Source organism: Triticum aestivum, chromosome 7B, assembly GCF_018294505.1.
Source record: "Triticum aestivum cultivar Chinese Spring chromosome 7B, IWGSC CS RefSeq v2.1, whole genome shotgun sequence".
Classification (NCBI taxonomy): Eukaryota; Viridiplantae; Streptophyta; class Magnoliopsida; order Poales; family Poaceae; genus Triticum; species Triticum aestivum.
Window position 1 is genome coordinate 86,603,993 of NC_057813.1, and position 26,276 is coordinate 86,630,268.

The 26,276-nt window shown below is 45.1% G+C and overlaps 2 protein-coding genes across 2 annotated transcripts; both read right to left on the reverse strand.

Moving 5' to 3' along the window:
• Window positions 1-3,979: 3,979 nt before the first annotated feature.
• Window positions 3,980-12,916, reverse strand: LOC123157390 (STOREKEEPER protein). The gene is made up of 2 exons (XM_044575667.1): window positions 11,754-12,916; window positions 3,980-4,333 (listed from the first exon to the last, which is right to left on the reverse strand). The coding sequence occupies exon 1, from the start codon at window positions 12,696-12,698 to the stop codon at window positions 11,760-11,762; it is 939 nt and encodes a 312-aa protein (XP_044431602.1). The 5' UTR covers window positions 12,699-12,916; the 3' UTR covers window positions 3,980-4,333; window positions 11,754-11,759.
• A 113-nt stretch (window positions 12,917-13,029) lies between these two features.
• Window positions 13,030-13,530, reverse strand: LOC123157391 (uncharacterized). Its single transcript, XM_044575668.1, has one exon. It carries the CDS (start codon window positions 13,503-13,505, stop codon window positions 13,194-13,196), a length of 312 nt encoding a protein of 103 aa, XP_044431603.1. The 5' UTR covers window positions 13,506-13,530; the 3' UTR covers window positions 13,030-13,193.
• Between the last annotated feature and the right edge of the window lie 12,746 nt (window positions 13,531-26,276).

A 26,276-nucleotide genomic window follows, 5' to 3' on the forward strand; every position in this document is an offset into this window, starting at 1 on the left:
TTGCATGCAACCCCAAACTGAATGGCTGAAGCTAATAGCTCTGCACTGCCTAGCTGCATGCCTCCATCCATATTGGCCGTATTCCCTAGTCTGACCCACTATGCCACATTTAGCTATGATAAACTCCCGTATGCGCGGCGCGATGACCCTCGTGGTTATCCCAGAAGCAAAATTGATATGTGCATTCATGGACCAATGGTATCTATCGCGGCTACTCGAGGGAATTCCATGGCAGAAAGCAGCAAAGATGTAAATATAGGAATGTTATCAACACAAGCTTTAACGGAAATGACCCGCTATCCTTTTAACAACTTTAGCACCTATGAAGATATCATACCTATGACACACAAACTTACTATTGGCAATCTTGCACATTTTAAAAATGTCCCCATGGAAGATATTTTATGGTTTTGATGTTTTGTCTTTAAGCAATGCACATTATCGTGCTTGAATTGCATAAACTTTCTTTTGGGAAAGGTTGGGGTTATTTAATGGATAGGTGTACGCACGCAACATTTTTATCTAACCGAGTGTGCCATCGAATGAAAGGAGCTAAAACAGCAACATGATAAGCTTTCTCTCCATGCATCCGTTGCCTTCGCCTGGCGCTGTACCACAAAAGAAGAAGAGAGGACGCCGATGCGTGTCCCCCTCTTCCCAAAGAAAGAAAATGACGAGGAGTTTCTCCGCGGCGGCCCTTCTCTCCTTTCCCGCAGATGGAAAACAACATCGCCCACCCACCCGCCTGAATGGTTTCTTGTGGCGCCAAACTATCTAAGCACCAATGTGGAATGGAGATCGACAGCAGCCGCAGAGTGGCTCTCCTTTTCTCAAAAATACGCAGAGCGCTTTGCGTCCCGACGCGCCGATCCGATCGTCGCCTCGTCCTCGTCGTCGTGTGTGCGAGAGGAGCGATCGAGCAAGCAAAGCGAACCCATCATGCGTCGACCCACCTAACTGGCAGCTGGTAGTAGTAATGGTGGCACCAATTAATCAACGAAAGGGCGGCCGGCCCCTTGGCTGGCTAGTGCCTGCTGATGCGTGGATGCATGTACGCACATTTGGTGCGCTCTGCTTAGGATTTGCATCTTGTGGTAGCTAGGTCTCACACTCACCTCACCCCAGGAGAGAGAGACAGAGGAATCTGAAACTTCTCCGCCTATAGCTGGCTAGAGAGGCCGCTTAGCTTGTTGACCTCAAGAACCCTCTACCATAATTGGGTAGAAATAGTGTAGTTTTTACAGAGAAAAAGGAGAAAAAGGAGGCGGTGCCCTCATCGGTTTTATTTAGTAATTGCCATCAGTAGTTTACTGTCAACTACTCAACTTGATTGTACTCTATGCACATATATTGGGTGAGCTGTAGGCAATATTGGTGCAAAAGCATACAAGATAACACTAGAATATGGACATTCTAATCAAAGCTATCCTAAAATTGTCTATGCGCGCGTCTTCGATTTTTCGACTCTCAGCACGCATCATTTAATTCGGATGCACTTTCGGTGCGCGCGGATAATAGGCGAGAGAGAGAGGACATATTGTCTATATATATCACAACTTGGCCCGTGATATTTCCTCTCTTAATAGTGTGATACCAACGTGGAAACGATAGTGTGAATGGTCATTAAAATTTCCAAAAAAGAGTTACGACACCGACACTATGCTAAGTCCACAAGTTTGTGTGTGCGTCTTCAATTTTTCGACTTTAGCGGGCATCGGTTAACTAATTCGGATGCCCTTTCGGTGCAACCAATAGGCGCGAGAGAGAGAACATACTGGTTACATCAGTATATCACAACATGCCCGGTGATAGCGTGATACCACTGTGGAAATGGTGGTGTGAGCGGTGATGAAATTTTCCAAAAAAAATATGACGTCGACATAATGCTACTATATCATGTCATCTAATTCAAAATCAAAATTTGATCCTTGAATTCCTCAAAAATAGAGAAAGTCTGCTTAAAAGGTGATCCAAAGGAAAACGAGAAGACCATATGCATCCATTGAAGAGAAGAGAAATTTGTCTTGTCCTTTTCTCTTGACATGGTATAACTTGTATAAATATAGAAACTTTTGGGTCTGTTTTAAAACCGTTTAGACGAGATCTCTCTCTCTCTCTCTCTCTCTCTTGAGAATCAGACGAGAGATCTCTTGAGGCAAATATATGTGAATGCTTTTCCACACGCCAGCGTTCTAGTACGAGGGTATCGCCGTAAAAGGCGGCGTCACGGCACGGGATATGTTCTCCTGCAGGCTGCAGCTGGCCAGCAGGACGTGTTGCGGCTCAACTGGCCAGCCAACAGTGACCTGACTGACCACAACATTCGCAGTGCTCAGTCTCTCCTAACAGGAGCATTTGCAGGCCATTTGGCACGCTGACACGAGGAGATCGACGCATGCACTCTGGCACGCTGGCTAGTGACACTAGTCAGTAGTCACCACCCACGATGATTCGCCCGTGGGACTGACTGCAGTTTCTTTCCCTCTTTAATTATTCCGAGAATAGCATCCGTCGCAAACCCGATAATGGGATGCGTAGTCAGGAGTCATACATTGCATTGGCCTGGATGGATCGAGCCTCCAGATCACAAAAGCAATGCATATCTGATATCTCCATGGAGACATACCTGGGCTCTTACGTGGTCAGTGTGTAGAAGTGACCGACAACGGAGACAAGTACACTCTAGCCAGCATTTTGCATTTCACCTTGTAGTGGACGTATGTATCGACCGGTGGCGTTGCATGGCAGACAGCGCAAGTTTTCCGCGTAATGCATCATGATTAACGTGCATTTGCGCATTAAAGTATAGGACGACGTACGCACGCCACTAGAACCCGGTGTTTTTCCTCCACTTGTTTTGCTGGTCCTTTTGCTCTTTGCCTGAGCTACGAGACAGTTTTGTAGTACTCCCTCCGTAAACTAATATAAGAGCATTTAGATCACTATTTTAGTTATCTAAACGCTCTTATATTAGTTTACAGAGGGAGTAATATATTTAGGTTTCGTGGCCGGAAAGAGATTGCCCTCCATTATTGTACCCAAGAAAATGCGGTTTTGCGGCTTGTTGATGTGCACATTATTGTACTATACTGAATAAGATCGAGGAGAATATGGTGGTTGATCGATCATACTTGCATGAGTTGATCATGCGTCGCACGAGCCAATTAAATCAGGTCCAATCAACTGACTGGTCCGAGATGAACTACTCGGCCGGGGTACATGGTTCGTGTGATCGTGTCATGTGATCGGCCGTGGAGATCCCACCTGACAACATGCGCCAGCAACGGCCTGCCGAGCCGGCCGGGCTAGTGGCCGTGGACCAGTTGCTGTCTCCCTGGGTGCACATACATACAGTTATCCACCGATGGCTTCTCTCAAAAGGCGAAAATGGTCTCTGATTAGGCGACTTTAGGCACGCAATAATACTGTAATGTGTGAGAACTGCACGAAACATCCGAAATGGACAGGACGTAGCACCTGTCTGTCAGCCAATCTGACTTCTCCGGATAGCAAGCAGCAGCAGCAGAAGTATTGCAATTTGCAAGTGTTCATTCAACAACATGGATATGATGGAGTAGAATTTGAAAACAAACTTGATCTGTGTGATGATGATTAGCCTCCAGTTGCTTCGCTGATAGGGAACCGACGACGAAGGGTGTGGGTTTTGAAGTGAATCCCCAGGGAGCACGCACCCGGGCGCAGCTCTGGAGAAGTAGCAGCCTACAAAGAACCCACCAATCCATAGGGCTGGAAAGCAAAACGAATAATCCTACGCCTCTACAGCCCTCATATGGCGGCAATAGTATCTGCCACCAGTGACAAAAGCCTGCCAAGGCGAAAGGCATCCTGTGCCTAGAAACTTAAGCAGATCAAGCTGAACTGACACGGCGGCTCCGATACGAGAACACTTTCAGTCAGGCAGATCTACGGCACAATAAAGCATCATGTGCAAGTGCATATTATCACGAGTCCAGAAGGCTGGGAATCAAACAGAAATATTGATACGTCACATCCTTGCACCCCCAAACAGACCTAGCATCGTAGCAGTAGTTAGCAAATGATTTACAATTTTACAGACAACGTGACGTCGATACGAAAGGTGTCAATGTCATGGACCGGGATTCCTTAGCATATATATCTAGAACACGAGGCGAGCGGATTAGCAAAATAAGTGTCCCCCAACCTGGGTGCCTTGCAAAAGCATCAGCTAGTTCCACTTGATCAGGCGTCAGGCATGAACCGGCACCATAGACACCCTGTTAGGGCCTTGTGGTCAGCAACCAGGTACCGGATGGTTAGCGTATCCCCAGCTATATACTCCACCGAACGCCATCTGCAAAAAAAAGAAATAGCTTTAGAAGCAGTTTTATACTTGAACAAAAACTGTATAAATACTAGAAAGGTACAACAAAAATGGTCTCTATACAGGCTTTCAAATACCCGTTTGCCACCTAGGGGGATGACAGAATAGAATATCACTACTGAGGTTGGTGATAAACATGAAATGAGGGGAATCAAGTATAGTTTGGTGCTAACAAGTACAACAGCATATTATTAGCAAGCATATGACACCTTCTGAGAGAAAAATACGCTGAATCCTACTCCCTCCAATCCATATTAATTGTCGCTCAAAAACAGATGTATCTAGCACTGAAATACGTCTACATAAATCCATTTCAGCGACAACTAATATGGATCGGAGGGACTACATAACTTGCAGTTACAAGCCAGATGTGTATGCAGGAAATTACAGAGACAGAACAGCACACATTCACTTTTAAGACCATTTTACTGCAATGGCAATAAAACAAACTCTGCAAACAGCATCACAGGAAAAGGCAAAATACCAACATGGTAACAGCAGACACATTTAAAAAACAGCTGAGAATAGGAAAAATCAGATCCATTTATAAAAGCTAAGACTGAAACCATTTCCAGTGAGCTAAAGCTGAATTAACATGGGCCTATTTATCACAAATGGAATTCACAAATTTCCAAAAAGGTCATCTCAGTGAAAAGATGTATATACTGGAATTTGGGAATTAACGCAACAAAGATAACGACATTATTTGTAGCAGCATGTATTCGTCCGTCCCCACCCCCCCCCCCCCCCCCCCCCCCCCCCCCCCGCGCGCGCGCGCTTCCCAATGCAGACACAAAGGCCAAACCGCCGTCGACCATGTTTTTGTTCTGTATTGTACTTAGTCAGTATTTAAACTACTACTCCCTCCGTCCCAAAATGCAACAGCTTGCAAAAACGTCTTACATTATGGGGCGGAGGGAGTATTTATAAAACTAATTATCATGTGTAACAAGAAAAAGTGTAGGCCTCATTGACCATTATTGAGCAAAGAGACTAACGATATGGTTTCTCAGGATTTGTCCAACTATCCACCTTCAGTACTAGGTCATCTATCACGGCAGGTGCAATATTAGCAATTTAAGAAAGATTTGGCATTTTCATAATTTTGCTTGGAAAAGCAGTAACAGGAAGCTCATTATCAACATGGCAATTCAAGGTAGTATTTGAGAATAAACAAGGACAACTGCATGACAATTACTTCTATAAAGAATGAAATGCTGCAATTTATACACCATAGCTTCCCAGCCAAAAGTTATTTGCAGGATATATTTTTGGGAAATATTGTGTGCCCATGTGTATAAACATGATAGTACTGTAACTCGAGGCAAGTAGAACATTTGCAAAGGAAACTGTTCTAGATAAATCCATTCCTTGCTATTCCTGTCGACGGTAACAAAGAGCATAAACACATGATATGTTACAACTTAACTGTACCCCTCCCCAGGTTACAAATTTCAAGGCATTCTGAGCAGATCGCATACGAATGATATTATTAGATGTAAAGTGGTCAAAGGACATTCCACTTGTACTGCAATTTAAATGGCTAAGTAGGAAAATGGGCTGATTAATAGAAATAATATTTGAAATAATGCCTCGTGAATAGGAAGTACTGCAGAAAAAATTTCTGGTTAAAATAGTCAGGTGTTTTCAAAAGGGATTATTGATAGCTCTCCATTTGGCTGGGAAGGGATTATTAGATGTAAACATGTATAATTTGATAGCTCTCCATTTCCTGTTGCTTTCTAAAGGGATTATTGATTTTCCTTTTATGCATTCATTCCATAAATAATAATAGCACGTGAAAGCATTATACAATTCATGACAGGAAACATGACCACTACCCCCCACCCCCACCACCACCACCACCACACACACACACACCACCACCCAACCGCACACCAACTAGTTCTCAAAGGATATCGTAATACCTCCCAAACATCTCCTTGACATGGTAGTAGGATTTGAATGAGAGAGCGTACATGACACAAAGGTGTTAGGCTCGAATGGATATATGCAACCAAAATACACAAAGGTGTTAGGCTCGAATGGATATATGCAACCAAAATACCAAAACATGCAATGATAACTGATAATGCCAAGAGGACCTAAGCATGAGTTTAGGGCTAAGCAAAGTTCAAGATAAGAGGCCAAGGAGCACTGGAGCATATGAAACTCGGCTCAGTATTAAGCAGTACCATAGAATGGAAATAAACTTGTGGGTAGTTGTTACCCACTTGAGTTCACACCTACGGGCAACTCCAACGGCGTGCATCAAAACAGACACACCAAATGTCCGCGGACACGTCCGGACATGTCGGACAGCGGTAGCGGAGCCTATCAAGTATCATCCAACCGTAGACATCAAATAAGAATCAAATTCGGACAGCAGGGTGGGCCATGTGGACCTTGAGGAAAAAGCACATGGGGTGTGGAGAGATGCAGTCCAACTAACAAGTGGGCCAGGCGGACATCCGGACTCCCCCAAACGTTCCCCAGGTTTGGTACCGGTTTAGAGGAATTCGGACACCCGGACTGGTCCCCGGACGTTTAGTGCACGTCGTTGGATGGCAGTGTCCGGGCCATGCGGTCCGAACATCTAGGGGCGTTTTGGTGCACGGCATTGGAGTTGCCCTAAGCTGGGCAGTCCCAAACGAATAGGCCCAAATTTCAGGCGGACAAATCTAACCTATCGATGTGACCATCGGGTCTATTGTTGACTACGTATCACCCACCTTAATCATGTGAATGGGTTATCAAGCCTAGATAATTGGGGGAGCTTTGACGTGCAAGTAGAACAGCCAAGCTGTGAAGTAGGAATTAGAGTGTTTACCCCAATATAATGGTGCGGGGATTGATTAAGACCATGCCAACATGATGTCCGGGACATGAGAAATCATGGTACAATTCTAAACATCTATAGAATTTAGAGTGGCTATTATTGGCTAGCGGCTCCTCTCATTTATTCAAGTCGGTTAATTTACGTATCCATGTGGGTCACAAAACCATGTGAGATCACAATACATTATCTGTATTTTAATTGCGGTTGCTCTGATCTTTGGTGAATGAGTCAAGATTGGGCTTTGTAGGACCTTGCTTAGAACTTTATAAGAGGTGCTTATAAAAAATGGTACAACCAACAAGCATCTGAATTGCCAAAAAAGTATTTATGTGTCAATTTTCAACTAACACAATCATTCCTATTGCCGAAGGCATAGACTTTACCGCACAGATTATTGTGTATTGTATAAACAAAATGATTTGGTTATAAAAAAACAACCCCTATGGTGGGTATTAATAGTTGCCTTGACGTAAAATATGGAACACATAAAAATATATATGCGTGCTGAACCTGAGCTTAAAGGATAAAACGAAAATGCTAAACCTACGTAAACACCTACAAAGGGTTGTGTAACTTGCCAAATCCTAATCCTAATCGCCCCCCTGATTTTCACTGGGGTGGGGCCCTTCACCCCCCACTTCCAATCCTAATCTTACAAGTCAGCCTGTACGTAAAACAATTACGTAAACCCTCGTGGGTCTAGCATTACTGAGGGTAAAATGGCACTAATACACTTTGTGCGAATGGGAACTAACATCACTGATCCCATTCACATCCACATACCAATACCATGTCAAAATAAGAGTGCTTAGCATCGCAAGCACGAGGTAAAATAAGAGTGCCCACGCGACAAAGGTGGCATGCAGACACAAGGTAAAACTAGAGCATTGCATCTGATCTCGGGAGGACGCAACTCTCTGCATGGCAAATCCTACAATGTGATGTTGGTCCATTCAACATAATAAGGTAATGTTAGTTCTACATGACCATGCCCCATGCATTCGAATTCAAGTAGCTAAGCTAGGAGCGCATGTCTGGGTGAGGCTAAAGAAACCCATGGAGATGGAAGTCCAAGGTACAAAAAGATAACTAGAAAAGCAACGACTTGGTGGGTCCATGAATGTTTCAAGGGCACCTCAGGCCAAGCAGCCCTCCCCTTGCCTAAAGGAGCCACAGTAACCTTGTGGCTCGGTACTAAAACAACATGTTGGATCCAGGCAATCTTTCCTATTCAAATGCTAAAAATGAACTCATTTTGTGCCTAATTTTCTTAAGCTGTCACACTAATGTGTGCAAACAATGCATATGTAACATATTGGACATGCATAATTTATCAATTTAATTTACATCTGAAAATTAGACCAAAATCCAAGAGTCAATTTTCTCTTCAAACGCTATCCTGCAGCACTACTCATGCAGCACCACAGAGTAGGGATGTACAAAGTGCATGAAAGGCATACTACTGTTAAGCATCCGTTTAGTTGATTTCTGGCACAGATACAATTGTTGGATCCTCTTGCCTAGGTTGGCAAATACTTTTCTTTGAATCAGCAACGCCATGTGCTTTGTATTGTCCAAAATGATGACACTTTAAGACATCCTACCTTGCCTTAGCAAGGAAGTCTAGCTAGCACAAAGAATAGCATTCACTCATCCTACCAAAAGCAATATTTGGAGAAAATAATACTCCCTCCGTTCCTAAATATAAGTCTTTGTAGACATTTCACTATGGACCACATACGGATGTATATAAATGCATTTAGAGTGTAGATTCACTCATTTTGCTCCGTATGTGGTCCGTAGTGGAATCTCTACAAAGACTTATATTTAGGAACGGAGGGAGTAGTTCATAATCATATGAAATCCATTTTGACTTGCTTCAAATACTTCATTTTTTTTTACTTGCCATTAAGGATAAACCACACTACAAACACAGTTCTGCTTTGCAAGCAGAGAAAACACAAGTGTACCATCATTTTGAAAACCTAAATCCCAATACTTCAACATGACGTGCATATTTCCAGTAAGATTTATACCAACAGTTTCAAATTAATCCATGCCTAACCTAGCACATCAAGACTACACTAAAATGTGCTGACGAAATGATATCTTATAACCAGGATGTGAAGGTACAGCTTGGATGGGAAAGAAATCAAACCACCAGTATAGTTCCACATTGCGGGTAGACTAAACTAGACTAACAAGTTATTATGTTATAATTTAACACATTGCTAAACTCACAAGAAAGAGAGTAAGAGCTCTGTTTTCAAGGCGTCCCTAAGGCGTCGCCTAGGCGACGCTTAGGCGTCAGGGCGCCCTGCGAGGGCAAGGCGTCCACCTCGCCTTAGGTGGGTGTCTAAGGCGTCCGCCTTAAGCTATAAGGCGTCCGAGGCGTCTGCCTAGGCGTCCGAGGCGTTGCCTTAGTCCATTTTGGACGCCTTAGCTTGCCAGGCAGGCAGGGGAGCTGTTTTAGGCGGGAAACAGAGTTTTGGCGGGAAACTGGAATCATGTTGGCGCCAACAGGTAAGAGGGGAGAAAGAGAGAGAGAGAAACAGCCCCCAATCCACACACTCCTCCCCCTCCTTCTCTTCAGTGGCTCCTCTCCAGCAGATCTGATTCCTCCTCCTCTCCAGCAGCTCCTCCCCCTCCTCTCCAACGGTTCCTCCTCTCCAGCAGCTCCTCCTCTTCCTCCTGTCCAGCAGCTCCTCCTCATCCTCCTGTCCAGCAGCTCCTCCTCCTCTGCAGTACAGCAACAACAAGCAAGAGCAACAGTATGCCCAATGCGGAGGGGGAGGATTCAGACTACGTTGAGGATGATGATGATGTGAGCAATGACGATCAAGAGCCAACTAATGTTGACCAAGATGGTGAAGACAACACCAATGCCAATGAGTTTGATGATGATGACTTTTGATTGAGACTTTGAGAGTGGAGAGACATGAGAGAGCTGAGCTGGCCACCTTTATCCCTTTTGCTATGCTGGAATTATCTATTATTCTGTTTGTCTTATGTGGACTACTGGACTTGTGTCATTTGAATTGGTTAATGGTTATGTAATATGCCATGCATTGCAGATTGCAGTTGCACTCATACTTGCTATCTTTCTTTCCACTTTTGTTCGCTGCCTCACTTTTATTTCTATTTTTTGTGGAATGTGCACTGGTAAGTGATACATTATTCTAACATATTTGTTCATGACTTCATGTTGATGCAGAATTCTGTTGGGGAGAAAAGCAAGTGCAAAGAGGATGGGGGCTCTACAACAATCAGTTGCAAGGTGTGTATGGCTGTATGCCTAGTTGCTTAATGCCTACCAAATTCTACTTAATTCTGTTGCTTACAAGTCTCTAAGGCGTCGCCTCGCCTTATGCCTCAGCGCTTAGGCAGTGAGGCGCCCCCCCAGCGCCTCGCCTCGCCTTACCGCCTTAAAAACATAGAGTAAGAGACAATATAACCTAATTAGGCCAAAGTAAGCTGAATCCAGAAGGAACCACAACTTCCTCAGACCAGCATCGGTATAGGTCTATAGAAAACCTTCCCATCTTTAGTTATACTAGTGCAACAGGATTTTTAAAAGTTGTGCATGCTTACTGCTCGCAGAAAAGGAAGTGGAATACTTTGATGCCACAGATAGGACTGGAAGAAACAAAATTGCAGACACAATTCTACTTTGCTATGTGTAGTAAAGCAGACACGGAAGCTGAATCACGTAGGACAATTTAATCACAATAGTAAACACTGCATACTAGTAGGACATGATTTTAGAAAAGAAGTGCAAACTTACTGCTCGCAGAAAAGTAAGTTGGCTACTTCGATGCCACAGATAGGACTGGAAGAAACCAAATTGCAGATACAACTCTACTTTGCTAAGTATAGTAAAGCAGACAGACATGCAAGCTATCATGCAGGACAACTGAATCACACTAGTGAACACCATACTAGTGTTCAACAGAATGTCGTCCAGTGGCTTCAATGTTTATGAATCCAAATTCATAAACTAGCTTATCGAAAATATGCCACAACTTCCTAATGTAATGACCTTAGAGATAGGACTGCAAGAAAACAAACTGTAAATACAATTCTACTTTGTTATTTGTTAAGTATAGCAAAATAGACATGCAAGCTATCAGGTATGACAACTGAACCACAATAGTGAACACACCATACTAGTGTTCAACAGAATGTCATTCAGTGGCTTCAATGCTTACGAATCCAAACTCCAAAACTAGCTTATCAAGAATATGCCAAAACTTCCTAATGTAATGATCTTAGAAAAGAAAATGGCTATTTAACCAATGGGGAAGAGAACTCCTACCACCAATACAATTTTACATAATAAAATAACCATGCTTATTTTCGAGTTTAATCCCAAATGTGTGCACTTCAATCAACATGCCAGTTCACGACTTTAAGTTTGAACAAAACACTCTAGTTTAATCCAGTATTGAACTGACGATAAGCAGAAAATGAAACCAAATGAGTTCAAGGCAAGTTAAAGTGCAGAAGAAAACACTCTGTTTTACAGAGGGCAGGAGATTGCAGGATTTGTACCCCGGGCTAAGGCCCTAGGCCTTTGATGGTGTCGCTGAGCAAGCCGAAGACCTCCTTTGCCAAATCATGTCGGCGCAACTGTGTGCGCATCTCGGCATCAAGCTGCCTCCTCCATCTAGTCTCAGCTACATTGCCCTCCTCTGCACCAAGCAACCCCAAACCCTTCTCCAGTGACACTCCTGACATGGCACGCCCATTCCTCCTCCAGTACTCACCGAGCAGCTCGCTCACCAACGGCAGCCTCGCCGACACCGCCACAGGCACAACCGCGCCAGTATATTCCTCATCTGCCTCCTCCTCCTCCTCGGGCTCTTCTGCTTCTGGGAGATCCTCTGCTGAAGGAGCGACCTCGGTGCCCCAGAGGTCAGCAGAGAGGGCGCGCACCCGTCGCTCATGCGGGGTGCTGGTGGGCGGCAGCGCCGTGTTACAGAACTTGCTCTTGAGCCGCTTGAGCTTGTAGTAGACCTTGGCCTGGTTGATGTGCGACGAGAGGTTGTCCCTGAGGGACTCGTAGAGACCCTCCACGTCGGGAAGGCGTGGCGCGATGCCGTATCGCGCCCGGAAGGAGATGGCGCCGTTGAGCAGCGCGATCTCGTCGGCGTCGGTCCAGAGCTTCTGGGCGGCCCCGTGGCCGCCGAGGCCGAGGCCGCCGCCGCCGCCCGAGGAAGAGGCGGGCGCGATGGCCTGGGAGAGCAAGGCGGAGTCCGGGAAGGAGCGGGGCTTGCGCTTACGCTCGCTCTTGCGGGAGGGCGCCGAGCCGTAGTAGTCGGCGCGGGGCCTAGGGTTAGGGTTGGGCGAGCGGCGGCGGTCGCCGGAGCGGGAGCGGGACTTGGAGCGCTTGCTGGGGCGGGGCGGGGAGGCGCGGAGGCCGGCGTCGGCGTCGGCGGACGCGTCGTCCTCCATCTCGGCGGACGCGCGCGGCGAGGGGCGCTTGGAGGAGGGCATCGGCGGCGGGCGAGGGATGGGGAGGCGCGGGATTCGAATTTTGGGTGCGGGGTTTGGGGGGGATTGGGAATCTGGGGGAAGCGGAAGGGGAGTGCGGGGGTCGGGGGGGAGGCGCCGAGGAAGGCGTCGGAGTGGCGGCACGCTCTGCTGCGCCGGAAACTGGCAAGGCGCGGTTTTTCCGCTCGCGGTTCACTGTCGCCACCTGTTGGACCCGTGCACTCGCAGGTCGCACCTGGTCGTCTGGTGGTGCATCCGTTCGGACATCACAAGTTCACAACACACATGCCGATGCGCACAGCCATGGACACGAGGTCAACAAACACAGGTGCTCTGCTCACTAGCTCTGGTGTCCATACGGACCATACGAGTACATATCATCATAGTCATAATCTCATAGACCAGCCATGCAGCCAGGCACATACATACATGCTCATGGCCGGGAGTATATCGATCGATCTTGCGGTGCGTGCGCGCATCGATCTTTCCCGCTCGGTCTCACGAGGGGCGTGTCCCGGACGTCGCCTTGAAGGCCAAATCCATCGCCGCCGTGGCCGCGGACAGCGCGTCGGCCTCGCCGGACGAGCCGACGGCCGCGCCCATGACGGCGTTCAGGTGGCCCTGGGCGGTCTCCACGGCCGCCTCGGTGCCCCGGGCCACGGCCTCGTGCTCCGCCTCGGCCGCCGCCCACGAGGCGTGCGCCTCGACCTCGAAGAGCGCGAGGACGCCGGCGAGCCGCGCCGTGTCGAAGCCCCGGCCGTCGAGAGCCATGTCGGCGACGGCGGAGAGCTGCTCGAAGAGCGCGTCCATGTGTTACTGCTTCTTTGTCCGTCTTGTGCACCTTGCCCGTGCTGGAGTTATATATACACGGGAGGTGATCGACTGCGCTGCGCGTAGCACTAATATGTATCGTATCTGTTCTGTTCTTGCGGGAGAGGAGATTCGACATTCCAGCTTGGATGGTTGCGGCCCGAAAGTTTCACGCCCTCATTGACTTTTCCTAAGGTTTTTATTTATATTTATTTTTAACACAAATAAGGGCATCTCCAACGCGAACCCTAAAATTAACATTGTACTTGTCTGCCGACGGTCATACAGTAGCAGGTCAACCTGTCCGCATACATTTCAAACTGGATTTAAACAACCGGGTGATTTTTATTACAACCGAACCACAATAATTACATTTTTTGACATATTTCACAAAACAAAAGCATCTGTAACCTATTCTAAATCTTCGCCGCCGTTCGCCCTCCATATTCTTGTTGTTCCCTTTCGTGTCAATGTTCGACGGTCGTGAACCCCGCGAAGTGAAGGTGCGGCCGCCGGGAGGAAGAGTAGGACATGGGACACAAGGGGTCGCCGTCTCCCATACCCTACTCCTTGTCGGAGTCCGTGATCTGGCCATCGCCGGTGGAGGTGAGGTCGACGATGGATGTGGACGTGTCGGCCTCGTCGTCGTATCGGCGCCAACGACCCACACCTGTTGGTGTTCCCGCTCGTGACCGCCTCGTATAGCGCCCGCTCCTCCTCAACAAAATTAGGGTTCTCCGTGACCATGGCCGCCACGACCTCCTAACTCACCGTAGATTTGGCCCTCTGCTAGTCGGTGATGCACGAGGGGGCGAGGTTGTATTGTTGCTCCTCATGCGCCTGCCGGAACGCTAACTGAACAGTTGCGGTGCCGACTGCTCCTCTATCATGACGGTGTCGAAGTGCGCATGCGCCTGCTCTAGGGTCATGTCGCATGGACCACGCGGACAAGGGCGCCGGCTTGTCATCGAGTCATCGTTGGGGACCTCCAGTGAGCTCGCCCGCAAGCTGGCCTCTATCCTCCGTCCTGTTGGGGAACGTAGTAATTTCAAAAAAATCCTACGCACATGCAAGATCATGGTGATGGCATAGCAACGAGAGAGGAGAGTATTGTCCACGTACCCTCGTAGACCGTAAGCGGAAGCGTTATCACAACGCGGTTGATGTAGTCATACGTCTTCACGACTCGACCGATCCAAGCACCGAACGTACGGCACCTCCGTGTTCAGCACACGTTCAGCTCGATGACGTTCCCCGGGCTCCAATCCAGCAAAGCGTCGGGGATGAGTTCCGTCAGCACGACGGCGTGGTGACGATGGTGATGTTCTACCGGCGCAGGGCTTCGCCTAAACTCCGCGACGATATGACCGAGGTGGAATATGGTGGAGGGGGGCACCGCACACGGCTAAGGAACGATCCGTAGATCAACTTGTGTGTTGTCGTGGGGTGCCCCCCTGCCCCCGTATATAAAGGAGCAAGGGGGGAGGAGGCCGGCCCTAGGAGGGGGCGCGCCAAGGGGAGTCCTACTCCCACCGGGAGTAGGACTCCCTCCTTCCTTGTTGGAGTAGGAGAAGGGGGAAAGAGGGGGAGAGGAGGAAGAAAAGGGGGGCCGCACCCCTTGTCCAATTCGGACCAAAGGGGGGCTGCGCGCCTCCTTCCTTTCGGCCTCTCTCCTCTATTCCCGTATGGCCCAATAAGGCCCATATACTCCCCGGCGAATTTCCGTAACTCTCCGGTACTCCGAAAAATACCCGAATCACTCGGAACCTTTCCGAACTCCGAATATAGTCGTCCAATATATCGATCTTTACGTCTCAACCATTTCGAGACTCCTCGACATGTCCCCGATCTCATCCGGGACTCCGAACTCCTTCGGTACATCAAAACTCATAAACTCATAATATAACTGTCATTGAAACCTTAAGCGTGCGGACCCTACGGGTTCGAGAACTATGTAGACATGACCTAGAACTGTTTCCGGTCAATAACCAATAGTGAAACCTGAATGTTCATATTGGCTCCTACATATTCTACGAAGATCTTTATCGGTCAAACCTCATAACAACATACGTTGTTCCCTTTGTCATCGGTATGTTACTTTCCCGAGATTCGATCGTCGGTATCCAATACCTAGTTCAATCTCGTTACCGGCAAGTCTCTTTACTCGTTCCGTAATACATCATCCCACAACTAACTCATTAGTTGCAATGCTTGCAAGGCTTAAGTGATGTGTATTACCGAGAGGGCCCAGAGATACCTCTCCGACAATCGGAGTGACAAAACCTAATCTCGAAATACGCCAACCCAACATGTACCTTCGGAGACACCTGTAGAGCACCTTTATAATCACCCAGTTACGTTGTGACGTTTGGTAGCACACAAAGTGTTCCTCTAGTAAACGGGAGTTGCATAATCTCATAGTCACAGGAACATGTATAAGTCATGAAGAAAGCAGTAGCAACATACTAAACGATCGTGTGCTAAGCTAACGGAATGGGTCAAGTCAATCACATCATTCTCCTAATGATGTGATCCCGTTAATCAAATGACAACTCTTTTGTCCATGGCTAGGAAACTTAACCATCTTTGATTCACGAGCTAGTCAAGTAGAGGCATACTAGTGACACTATGTTTGTCTATGTATTCACACATGTATCATGTTTCCGGTTAATACAATTCTAGCATGAATAATAAACATCTATCATGAAATAAGGAAATAAATAATAACTTTATTATTGCCTCTAGGGCATATTTCCTTCAGACTCCCACTTGCACTAGAGTCAATAATCTAGTTCACATCAGCATATGATTCAACACCAATATTCACATCTGTATGTGATTAATACCCATAGTTTACATCGTCATATGATCAACACCCAAAGGGTTTACTAGAGTCAATAATCTAGTTCACATTGCTATGTGATTAACACCAAAAAGAGTACTAAGGTATGATCATGTTTTGCTCGTGAGAGAAATTTAGTCAACGGGTCTGTTACATACAGAGCCGTATGTATTTTGCGAATATTCTTATGTCTTCAATACTCTGCACGGAGCTACTCTAGCTAATTGCTCCCACTTTCAATATGTATCCAGATTGAGACTTAGGGTCATCTGGATCAGTGTAAAAGTTTGCACCGATGTAACTTTTACAACGAACTCTTTTATCACCTCCATAATCGAGAAACATCTCCTTAGTCCTCACTAAGGATATTCTTGACCGCTGTCTAGTGATCTACTCTTAGATCAAAATTGTATTCCTTTGCCAAACTCAGAGCAAGGTATACACTAGGTCTAGTACACAACATAGCATACTTTATAGAACCTATGACTGAGGCATAGGGAATGACTGTTCATTCTTTTCTATTTTCTGCCATGGTCGGGTTTTGAGTCTTACTCAACTTCACACCTTGCAACACAGGCAAGAACTCTTTCTTTGACTGTTCCATTTTGAACTACTTCAAAATCTTGTCAAGGTATGTACTCATTGAAAAATCTTATCAAGCGTCTTGATCTATCTCTATAGATCTTGATGCTCAATGTGTAAGCAGCTTCACCAAGGTCTTTCTTTGAAAAACTCCTTTCAAACACTCCTTTATGCTTTGCAGAATAATTATACATGATTTCCGATCAACAATATGTCATTCACATATACTTATCAGAAATGTTGTAGTGCTCCCACTCACTTTATTGTAAATACAGGCTTCTTCAAAAGTCTGTATAAACCATATGCTTTGATCAACTCATCAAAGCGTATATTCCAACTCCGAGATGCTTGCACCAGTCCATAGATGGATCGCTGGAGCTTGCACACTTTGTTAGCATCTTTAGGATTGACAAAAACTTTCTGGTTGCATCATATACAACTCTTCTTTAATAAATCCATTAAGGAATGCAGTTTTGACATCCATTTGCCAGATTTCATAAAATGTGGCAATTGCTAACATGATTCAGACAGACTTAAGCTTCGATACGAGTGAGAAAATCTCATCGTATTCAACACCTTGAACTTGTTGAAAACCTTTCGCAACAAGTCGAGCTTAGTATATAGTAACACTACTATCAGTGTCCGTCTTCCTCTTGAAGATCCATTTATACAATATGGCTTGCCGATCATCGGGCAACTCCACCAAAGTCCACACTTTGTTCTCATACATGGATCCCATCTCAGATTTCATGGCCTCAAACCATTTCGCAGAATCTGGGCTCATCATCGCTTCCTCATAGTTCGTAGGTTCGTCATGGTCTAGTAACATAACTTCCAGAACAGGATTACCGTACCACTTTGGTGCGGATCTTACTCTGGAAGACCTACGAGGTTCTGTAGTAACTTAATCTGAAGTTTCATGATCATCATCATTAACTTCCTCACTAATTGGTGTAGTAGTCACAGGAACAGATTTCTGTGATGAACTACTTTCAAATAAGGGAGCAGGTACAGTTACCTCATCAAGTTCTACTTTCCTCCCACTCACTTCTTTCGAGAGAAACTCCTTCTCTAGAAAGGATCCATTCTTAGCAACGAATGTTTTGCCTTTGGATTTGTGATAGAAGGAGTACCCAACAGTTTCCTTTGGGTATTCTATGAAGACGCACTTCTCCGATTTGGGTTTGAGCTTATCAGGATGAAACCTTTTCACATAAGCATCGCAACCCCAAACTTTAAGAAATGACAACTTTGGTTTCTTGCCAAACCACAGTTCATATTGTGTCGTCTCAACGGACTTAGGTGGTGCCCTTTTTAATGTGAATGCAGTTGTCTTTAATGCATGACCCCAAAACGATAGTGGTAAATCGGTAAGAAACATCATAGATTGTACAATATCCTATAAAGTATGGTTATGACGTTCGGACACACCATTACGCGGTGGTGTTCCGGGTGGCGTGAGTTGCGAAACTATTCCGCATTATTTCAAATGTAGACCAAACTCGTAACTCAAATATTCTCCTCCACAATCAGATCGTAGAAATGTTATCTTGCTACGATGATTTTCAACTTCACTCTGAAATTCTTTGAACTTTTCAAACGTTTCAGACTTATGTTTCATTAAGTAGATATACCCATATCTGCTCAAATCATCTGTGAAGGTCAGAAAATAATGATACTTGCCGCGAGCCTCAACACTCATCGGATCGCATACATCAGTATGTATTATTTCCAATAAGTCAGTTGCTCGCTCTATTGTTCCAGAGAACGGAGTCTTTAGTCATCTTGCCCATAAGGCATGGTTCGCAAGCATCAAGTGATTCATAATCAAGTGATTCCAAAATCCCATCAGCATGGAGTTTCTTCATGCGCTTTACACCAATATGACCTAAACTGCAGTGCCACAAATAAGTTGCACTATCATTATTAACTTTGCATCTTTTGGTTTCAATATTATGAATATGTGTATCACTACGATCGAGATCCAACGAACCATTTTCATTGGGTGTGTAACCATATAAGGTTTTATTCATGTAAACAGAACAACAATTTATTCTCTTACTTAAATGAATAATCGTATTGCAATAAACATGATCAAATCATATTCATGCTCAACGCAAACACCAAATAACACTTATTTAGTTTCAACACTAATCCCGAAAGTATAGGGAATGTGCGATGATGATCATATCAATCTTGGAACTACTTCCAACACACATCGTCACCTCGCCTTTTTACTATTTTCTGTTTATTCTGCAACTCCCGTTTTGAGTTACTACTCTTAGCAACTGAACCAGTATCAAAATGTCGAGGGGTTGCTATAAACACTAGTAAAGTACACATCAATAACATGTATATCCAATATACCTTTGTTCACTTTTGCCATCCTTCTTATCCGCCAAATACTTGGGGCAGTTCCACTTCCAGTGACTAGTCCCTTTGCAATAGAAGCACTTAGTCTCAGGCTTAGGACCAGACTTGGGCTTCTTCACTTGAGCAGCAACTTGCTTTCCGTTCTTCTTGAAGTTCCACTTCTTCCCTTTGCCCTTTTTTTTGAAACTAGTGGTCTTGTCAACCATCAACACTTGATGCTTTTCTTGATTTCTACCTTCATCGATTTCAGCATCACGAAGAGCTTGGGAATCGTTTTCGTCATCCCTTGCATACTATAGTTCATCACGAAGTTCTACTAACTTGGTGATGGTGACTAGAGAATTCTGTCAATCACTATCTTATCTGGAAGATTAAATCCCACTTGATTCAAGTGATTGTAGTACCCAGACAATCTGAGCACTTGCTCACTAGTTGAGCGATTCTCCTCCATCTTTTAGCTATAGAACTTGTTGTAGACTTCATATCTCTCAACTCGGGTATTTGCTTGAAATATTAACTTCAACTCCTGGAACATCTCATATGGTCCATGACGTTCAAAACGTCTTTGAAGTCCCGATTCTAAGCCGTTAAGCATGGTGCACTAAACTATCAAGTAGTCATCATATTGAGCTAGCCAAACGTTCATAACGTCTGCATCTGCTCCTGCAATAGGTCTGTCACCTAGCGGTGCATCAAGAACATAATTCTTTTGTGCAGCAATGAGGATAAACCTCAGATCACGGATCCAATCCGCATCATTGCTACTAACATCTTTCAACATAGTTTTCTCTAGGAACACATATAAAAATAAACATATGAAAGCAACAACGCGAGCTATTGATCTACAACATAATTTGCAAAATACTACCAGGACTAAGTTCATGATAAATTAAAGTTCAATTAATCATATTACTTAAGAACTCCCACTTAGAAAGACATCCCTCTAATCTTCTAAGTGATCACGTGATCCAAATCAACTAAATCATAACCGATCATCACGTGAGATGGAGTAGTTTTTAATGGAACATCACTATGTTGATCATATCTACTATATGATTCACGCTCGACCTTTCGGTCTCCGTGTTCCGAGGCCATATCTGCATATGCTAGGCTCGTCAAGTTTAACCTGAGTATTCCGCGTGTGCAAAACTGGCTTGCATCCGTTGTAGATGGACGTAGAGCTTATCACACCCGATCATCACCTGGTGTCTGGGCACGACGAACTTTGGCAACGGTGCATACTCAGGGAGAACACTTCTTGATAATTAGTGAGAGATCATCTTATAATGCTACTGTCAAACAAAACAGAATAAGATGTATAACAGATAAACATCATATGCAATCAAAATATATGACATGATATGGCCATGATCATCTTGCGCCTTTGATTTCCATCTCCAAAGTCGTCACCGGCACGACACCATGATCTTCATCATCTTGATCTATATCAATGTGTCGTCACATGATCGTCTCGCCAACTATTGCTCTTGCAACTATTGCTATCGTATAGCGATAAAGTAAAGCAATTATTTGGCACTTGCATCTTATGCAACAAAGAGACAACCATAGAGCTTCTGCCAGTTGCCGATAACTTCAACAAAACATGATCATCTCATACAACAACTTATATCTCATCACGTCTTGACCATATCACATCACAACATGCCCTGCAAAAACAAGTTAGACGTCCTCTACTTTGTTGTTGCAAGTTTTATGTGGCTGCTACGGGCTGAGCAAGAATCGTTCTTACCTACGCATCAAAAACCACAACGATAGTTCGTCAAGTTAGTGTTGTTTTAACCTTCGCAAGGACCGGGCGTAGCCACACTCGGTTCAACTAAAGTTAGAGAAACAGACACCCGCTAGTCACCTATGTGCAAAGCACGGCGGTAAAACCAGTCTCGCGTAAGCATACGCGTAATGTCGGTCCGGGCCGCTTCATCCAACAATACCGCTGAACCAAAGTATGACATGCTGGTAAGCAGTATGACTTGTATCGCCCACAACTCACTTGTGTTCTACTCGTGCATATAACATCAACGCATAAAACATAGGCTCGGATGCCACTGTTGGGGAACGTAGTAATTTCAAAAAAATTCCTACGCACATGCAAGATCATGGTGATGGCATAGCAACGAGAGAGGAGAGTATTGTCCACATACCCTCGTAGACCGTAAGCGGAAGCATTATCACAACGCGGTTGATGTAGTCGTACGTCTTCACGACTCGACCGATCCAAGCACCGAACGTATGGCACCTCCGTGTTCAGCACATGTTCAGCTCGATGACATTCCCCGGGCTCCAATCCAGCAAAGCGTCGGGGATGAGTTCCATTAGCACGACGGCATGGTGACGATGGTGATGTTCTACCGGCGCAGGGCTTCGCCTAAACTCCGCGACGATATGACTGAGGTGGAATATGGTGGAGGGGGGCACCGCACACGGCTAAGGAACGATCCGTAGATCAACTTATGTGTTGTCGTGGGGTGCCCCCTGCCCCCGTATATAAAGGGGCAAGGGGGGGAGGAGGCCGGCCCTAGGAGGGAGCGCGCCAAGGGGAGTCCTACTCCCACCGGGAGTAGGACTCCCTCCTTCCTTGTTGGAGTAGGAGAAGGGGGGAAAGAGGGGGGGGAGGAAGAAGGAAAGGGGGGCCGCACCCCTTGTCCAATTTGGACCAGAGGGGGGCTGCGCGCCTCCTTCCTTTCGGCCTCTCTCCTCTATTCCCGTATGGCCCAATAAGGCCCATATACTCCCCGGCGAATTCCCGTAACTCTCCGGTACTCCGAAAAATACCCGAATCACTCGGAATCTTTCCGAACTCCGAATATAGTCGTCCAATATATCGATCTTTACGTCTCGACCATTTCGAGACTCCTCGTCATGTCCCCGATCTCATCTGGGACTCCAAACTCATAAACTCATAATATAACTGTCATTGAAACCTTAAGCGTGCGGACCCTACAGGTTCGAGAACTATGTAGACATGACCTGGAACTGTTTCCGGTCAATAACCAATAGTGGAACCTGGATGTTTATATTGGCTCCTACATATTCTACGAAGATCTTTATCGGTCAAACTGCATAACAATATACGTTGTTCCCTTTGTCATCGGTATGTTACTTGCCCGAGATTCGATCGTCGGTATCCAATACCTAGTTCAATCTCGTTACCGGCAAGTCTCTTTACTCGTTCCGTAATACATCATCCCACAACTAACTCATTAGTTGCAATGCTTGCAAGGCTTAAGTGATGTGTATTACCGAGAGGGCCCAGAGATACCTCTCCGACAATCGGAGTGACAAAACCTAATCTCAAAATACGCCAACCCAACATGTACCTTCGGAGACACCTGTAGAGCACCTTTATAATCATCCAGTTACGTTGTGATGTTTGGTAGCACACAAAGTGTTCCTCTGGTAAACGGGAGTTGCATAATCTCATAGTCACAGGAACATGTATAAGTCATGAAGAAAGCAGTAGCAACATACTAAACGATCGTGTGCTAAGCTAACGGAATGGGTCAAGTCAATCACATCATTCTCCTAATGATGTGATCCCGTTAATCAAATGACAACTCTTTTGTCCATGGCTAGGAAACTTAACCATCTTTGATTCACGAGCTAGTCAAGTAGATGCATACTAGTGACACTATGTTTGTCTATGTATTCACACATGTATCATGTTTCCGGTTAATACAATTCTAGCATGAATAATAAACATTTATCATGAAATAAGGAAATAAATAATAACTTTATTATTGCCTCTAGGGCATATTTCCTTCACGTCCACGACGGGCCTACCAACTAGTCGCAAGGCTGGCCACCTCGTGCTTTTGCTTCATCGAGAGGCTCTTCCACATCGCGCTGGAGCTCGCAGTCATAGCGAAGGAGGTGCAAGGAGGACCCAAAACGGACGTACTTGTGGTGCGAATGGTGTCAGGCGAGGCATCGTTTAAATAGCGGGTCTCCCGCAAGGCCAAGTGGTGAGCAATGTCAACGCTGGCGCCGAAGTGGGTTTCTCGGATACCGCTCCTATTTAATACTGATAAGTGGACATACGGGCAGTCATTTTGAATACGGTAGATAGTTGTCCCGTCCTGTCCAATCACGTCGCTCCAACATTGAACAGGCGCGGAGACCGGGATGCGGCGCGGACGGCTCTCTCGGCCGATGCGTCGCTTTAATATCAGTTGCATTGAGAGGCCACATCCACTGGGCCTGCATGAATGCGATGCTAGAGCTCTAGACCGGCATGAGTGCGCAGTAAACGCTTCGCATGGGATAAGGCGCAGGCGTGTGGTGGCCTACAGAGGCAAGTAGGGCGGCGTTAGGCGAGGATTGTGTAGCCGAGAGGGGGGTCTTTTTTACTTCGTGTGTGGGCGCCAAGTATATTTAAGAGTCGGTCCAGCAAAGAAGGATAATTTTTACTCCTCTAAAGCTTTTAGGAGAGCGAATAACTAGAGGTTACGCCTTGCGTGGGCCTCTAGGGGTTATTTTGGTGTCCTGGGAGCATGCTAAGTGGTGTATCCAGCCATCGCCACATGTCGCATGCTGGCAGCTTCTTTTGGAAATTTTTCCACGCATTTTTGGGTTTTAGATGAGTTTTTTCAGGTTTTTTATTGGCTTTTTTGTTTTTTGCCTGGTTTTCCTATGTTTTGGAGAATTATTATTTTGTGTCGGAAATTTTTGTATGCTTTCACGAGAAGCACATATTTGCCGTCGCAAGAAGCATAGATTTGCTTCGCTTCCACCAGAAGCACAACTATGCTTCTCGAAAAGTAAAAAAATATGTGCTTCCATGAGAAACACGGATTTGCTTCAGCGAAGCCACAGATTTGTTTCCGCTGTGCTTCTCAAAAAGGAAAGAAAATCTAGGCTTGTACTAGAGGCAAATATTTGTTTCTCATGGTAGCACAAATTTGCTTCCGCGGGTTGTGCTTCTTGAATACACAGATTAACTTCCACGAACAGTGCTTCTCGAAAAGTGAAAAACCACAACCATGCTTCTGCCTCTGTTTTTTTATTCTTTTTTCGGTTTTCATGAACAAAAAAAGTTCATCAAACCTATTAACATGGGTTCTAGTTTCCAAGAGCTCGACGTGAGAAATCCAAAGGTGAAAACAGTTTGGTATTTGGACGCACGGTTCAAGAGATAAAATATTTTGAATAGATTAATCTAAAAAAAAGGGAAAACTACCAGATTGTGACAAGCGGCGCCAATGCAGTGCGCCATTTGTCAGCACTTGAGAAGGCGGGAGTGACCTTTGCAAAAGATAACTCTTAATTAGTGATTTGGAATGGGTTAGATGTTGTTTCGAGAAGAGAAAAGAAATGAAATTATACTCCTTTATAGCCTTTTAGGTATGAGTTAGAGGTGCCATAAGCACCCATGTGAATCCCATCAACATTTTCTATAGGGGTATATACTAGTAGGTAGTGTGCGATGGCACACCGTGCCTCATTGGTTTGTTTGAGATTGAAACCATGTGGGTCATTAGTTTGAGAGTAGTCGTTTTTGTATTTTCGAGTATCTGATGCACATTTCTTGTGTTCATGTTTTTAAGGGGAGAGTGTGTTAATTACTTATTTATAGAATCTATACATGATGCAAACATGGATAACAGAAAAGTAAGGCGGCATGCAGCGGAGAAGGAAGGTACATGTGTAATGAGGAAATCAAGAGATAGCTGCTTGAAACAAACATACATGAGGGGAGGGAGAGATGGGGGAAAGTGTTGGAAATATGCCCTAACGGCAGTAATAGTTGTATTATTATATTTCCATATTCATAATTATAGACTTTATATTCTATGTTATAACTGCTATGATCCTGAATATGCGATTCAGTGAAAAACTCATATGCATGTGTGGAATGATAAATGGTAAAATAAAATGTTCCTACTCTCGCCTCTAAAACAAGCTCAAGTGTTGTTGATGATCTTTTTTTTTTGATCTTAGGATATCGTTAAGTGTAACAATGATCCTAAAACAACATTAAGATTATGATATTGGAAGGACGATCATATTGAACTGACCCAATCTTTTTTGTTATGAATTGAGTTACTATCGTCTGCATTCAATTGTAATAACACGGAGTGTTAATGTGTGATATTGCTCCTTAGACCATGAGAGCATCATGGTCACTTCTTACCGTACGGTGAGCTTTGGGGTTGCTCAAACGTCACTTGTAACACGATGAGCATAACAATAACTTACAAGTTCATCGGAAAGTTTGACAAGTGACCATATAGCTCGAGAGTGCGATTTGCTCCTCCGATGATGGAGAGATATTCTTAGGGCCCTCTCGGTGTGGCAGCATGAATCATCGTCTGGCAAAACACATGTGACTTCGTCACGAGGATGCTGGAACACAATAATGAGAAAGAAGAACAAAATCTGTAACGAGGATTTTGGTATAACGAGCATAGTGATAACTCGAGAGGATACCGATGCATCTCGGGTTTTGTGAAGTATCGCGAAGCAAAGGAAACATCACATGATAACCAAAGATTCGCTCGAATACCATTCGTGTGCTCATAGGGACCGATACGGACGTCCACAGTCCCGTAACCGGTCATTGAACGAACAGTTTCGTTCATATATACGAGTTACCGAATGATACGTCTCCAACGTATCTATAATTTTTAATTGTTCCATGCTATTATAGTATCAATCCTGGGATGTTTTATATACATTTACAAGCACTTATATATCATTTTTTGGGACTAACCTATTAACTTAGTGCCCAGTGCCAGCTGTTGTCTTTTTGCCTGTTTTTTGTTTTTCAACATATCAATATCAAACGGAGTCCAAATGCCATTAAACTTTTTGGAGGTTTTTTTCTAGACAAAAGAGACACTAGAAGCTTCGGGGGAGGGCCATAAGATGAAAGGTGGGTCCATGAGGCACCAGGGCGCGCCCTCGTGGTTCGTGGGGCCAACACAGGTCCGTTTGACCTAACTCCGCCTCTATAA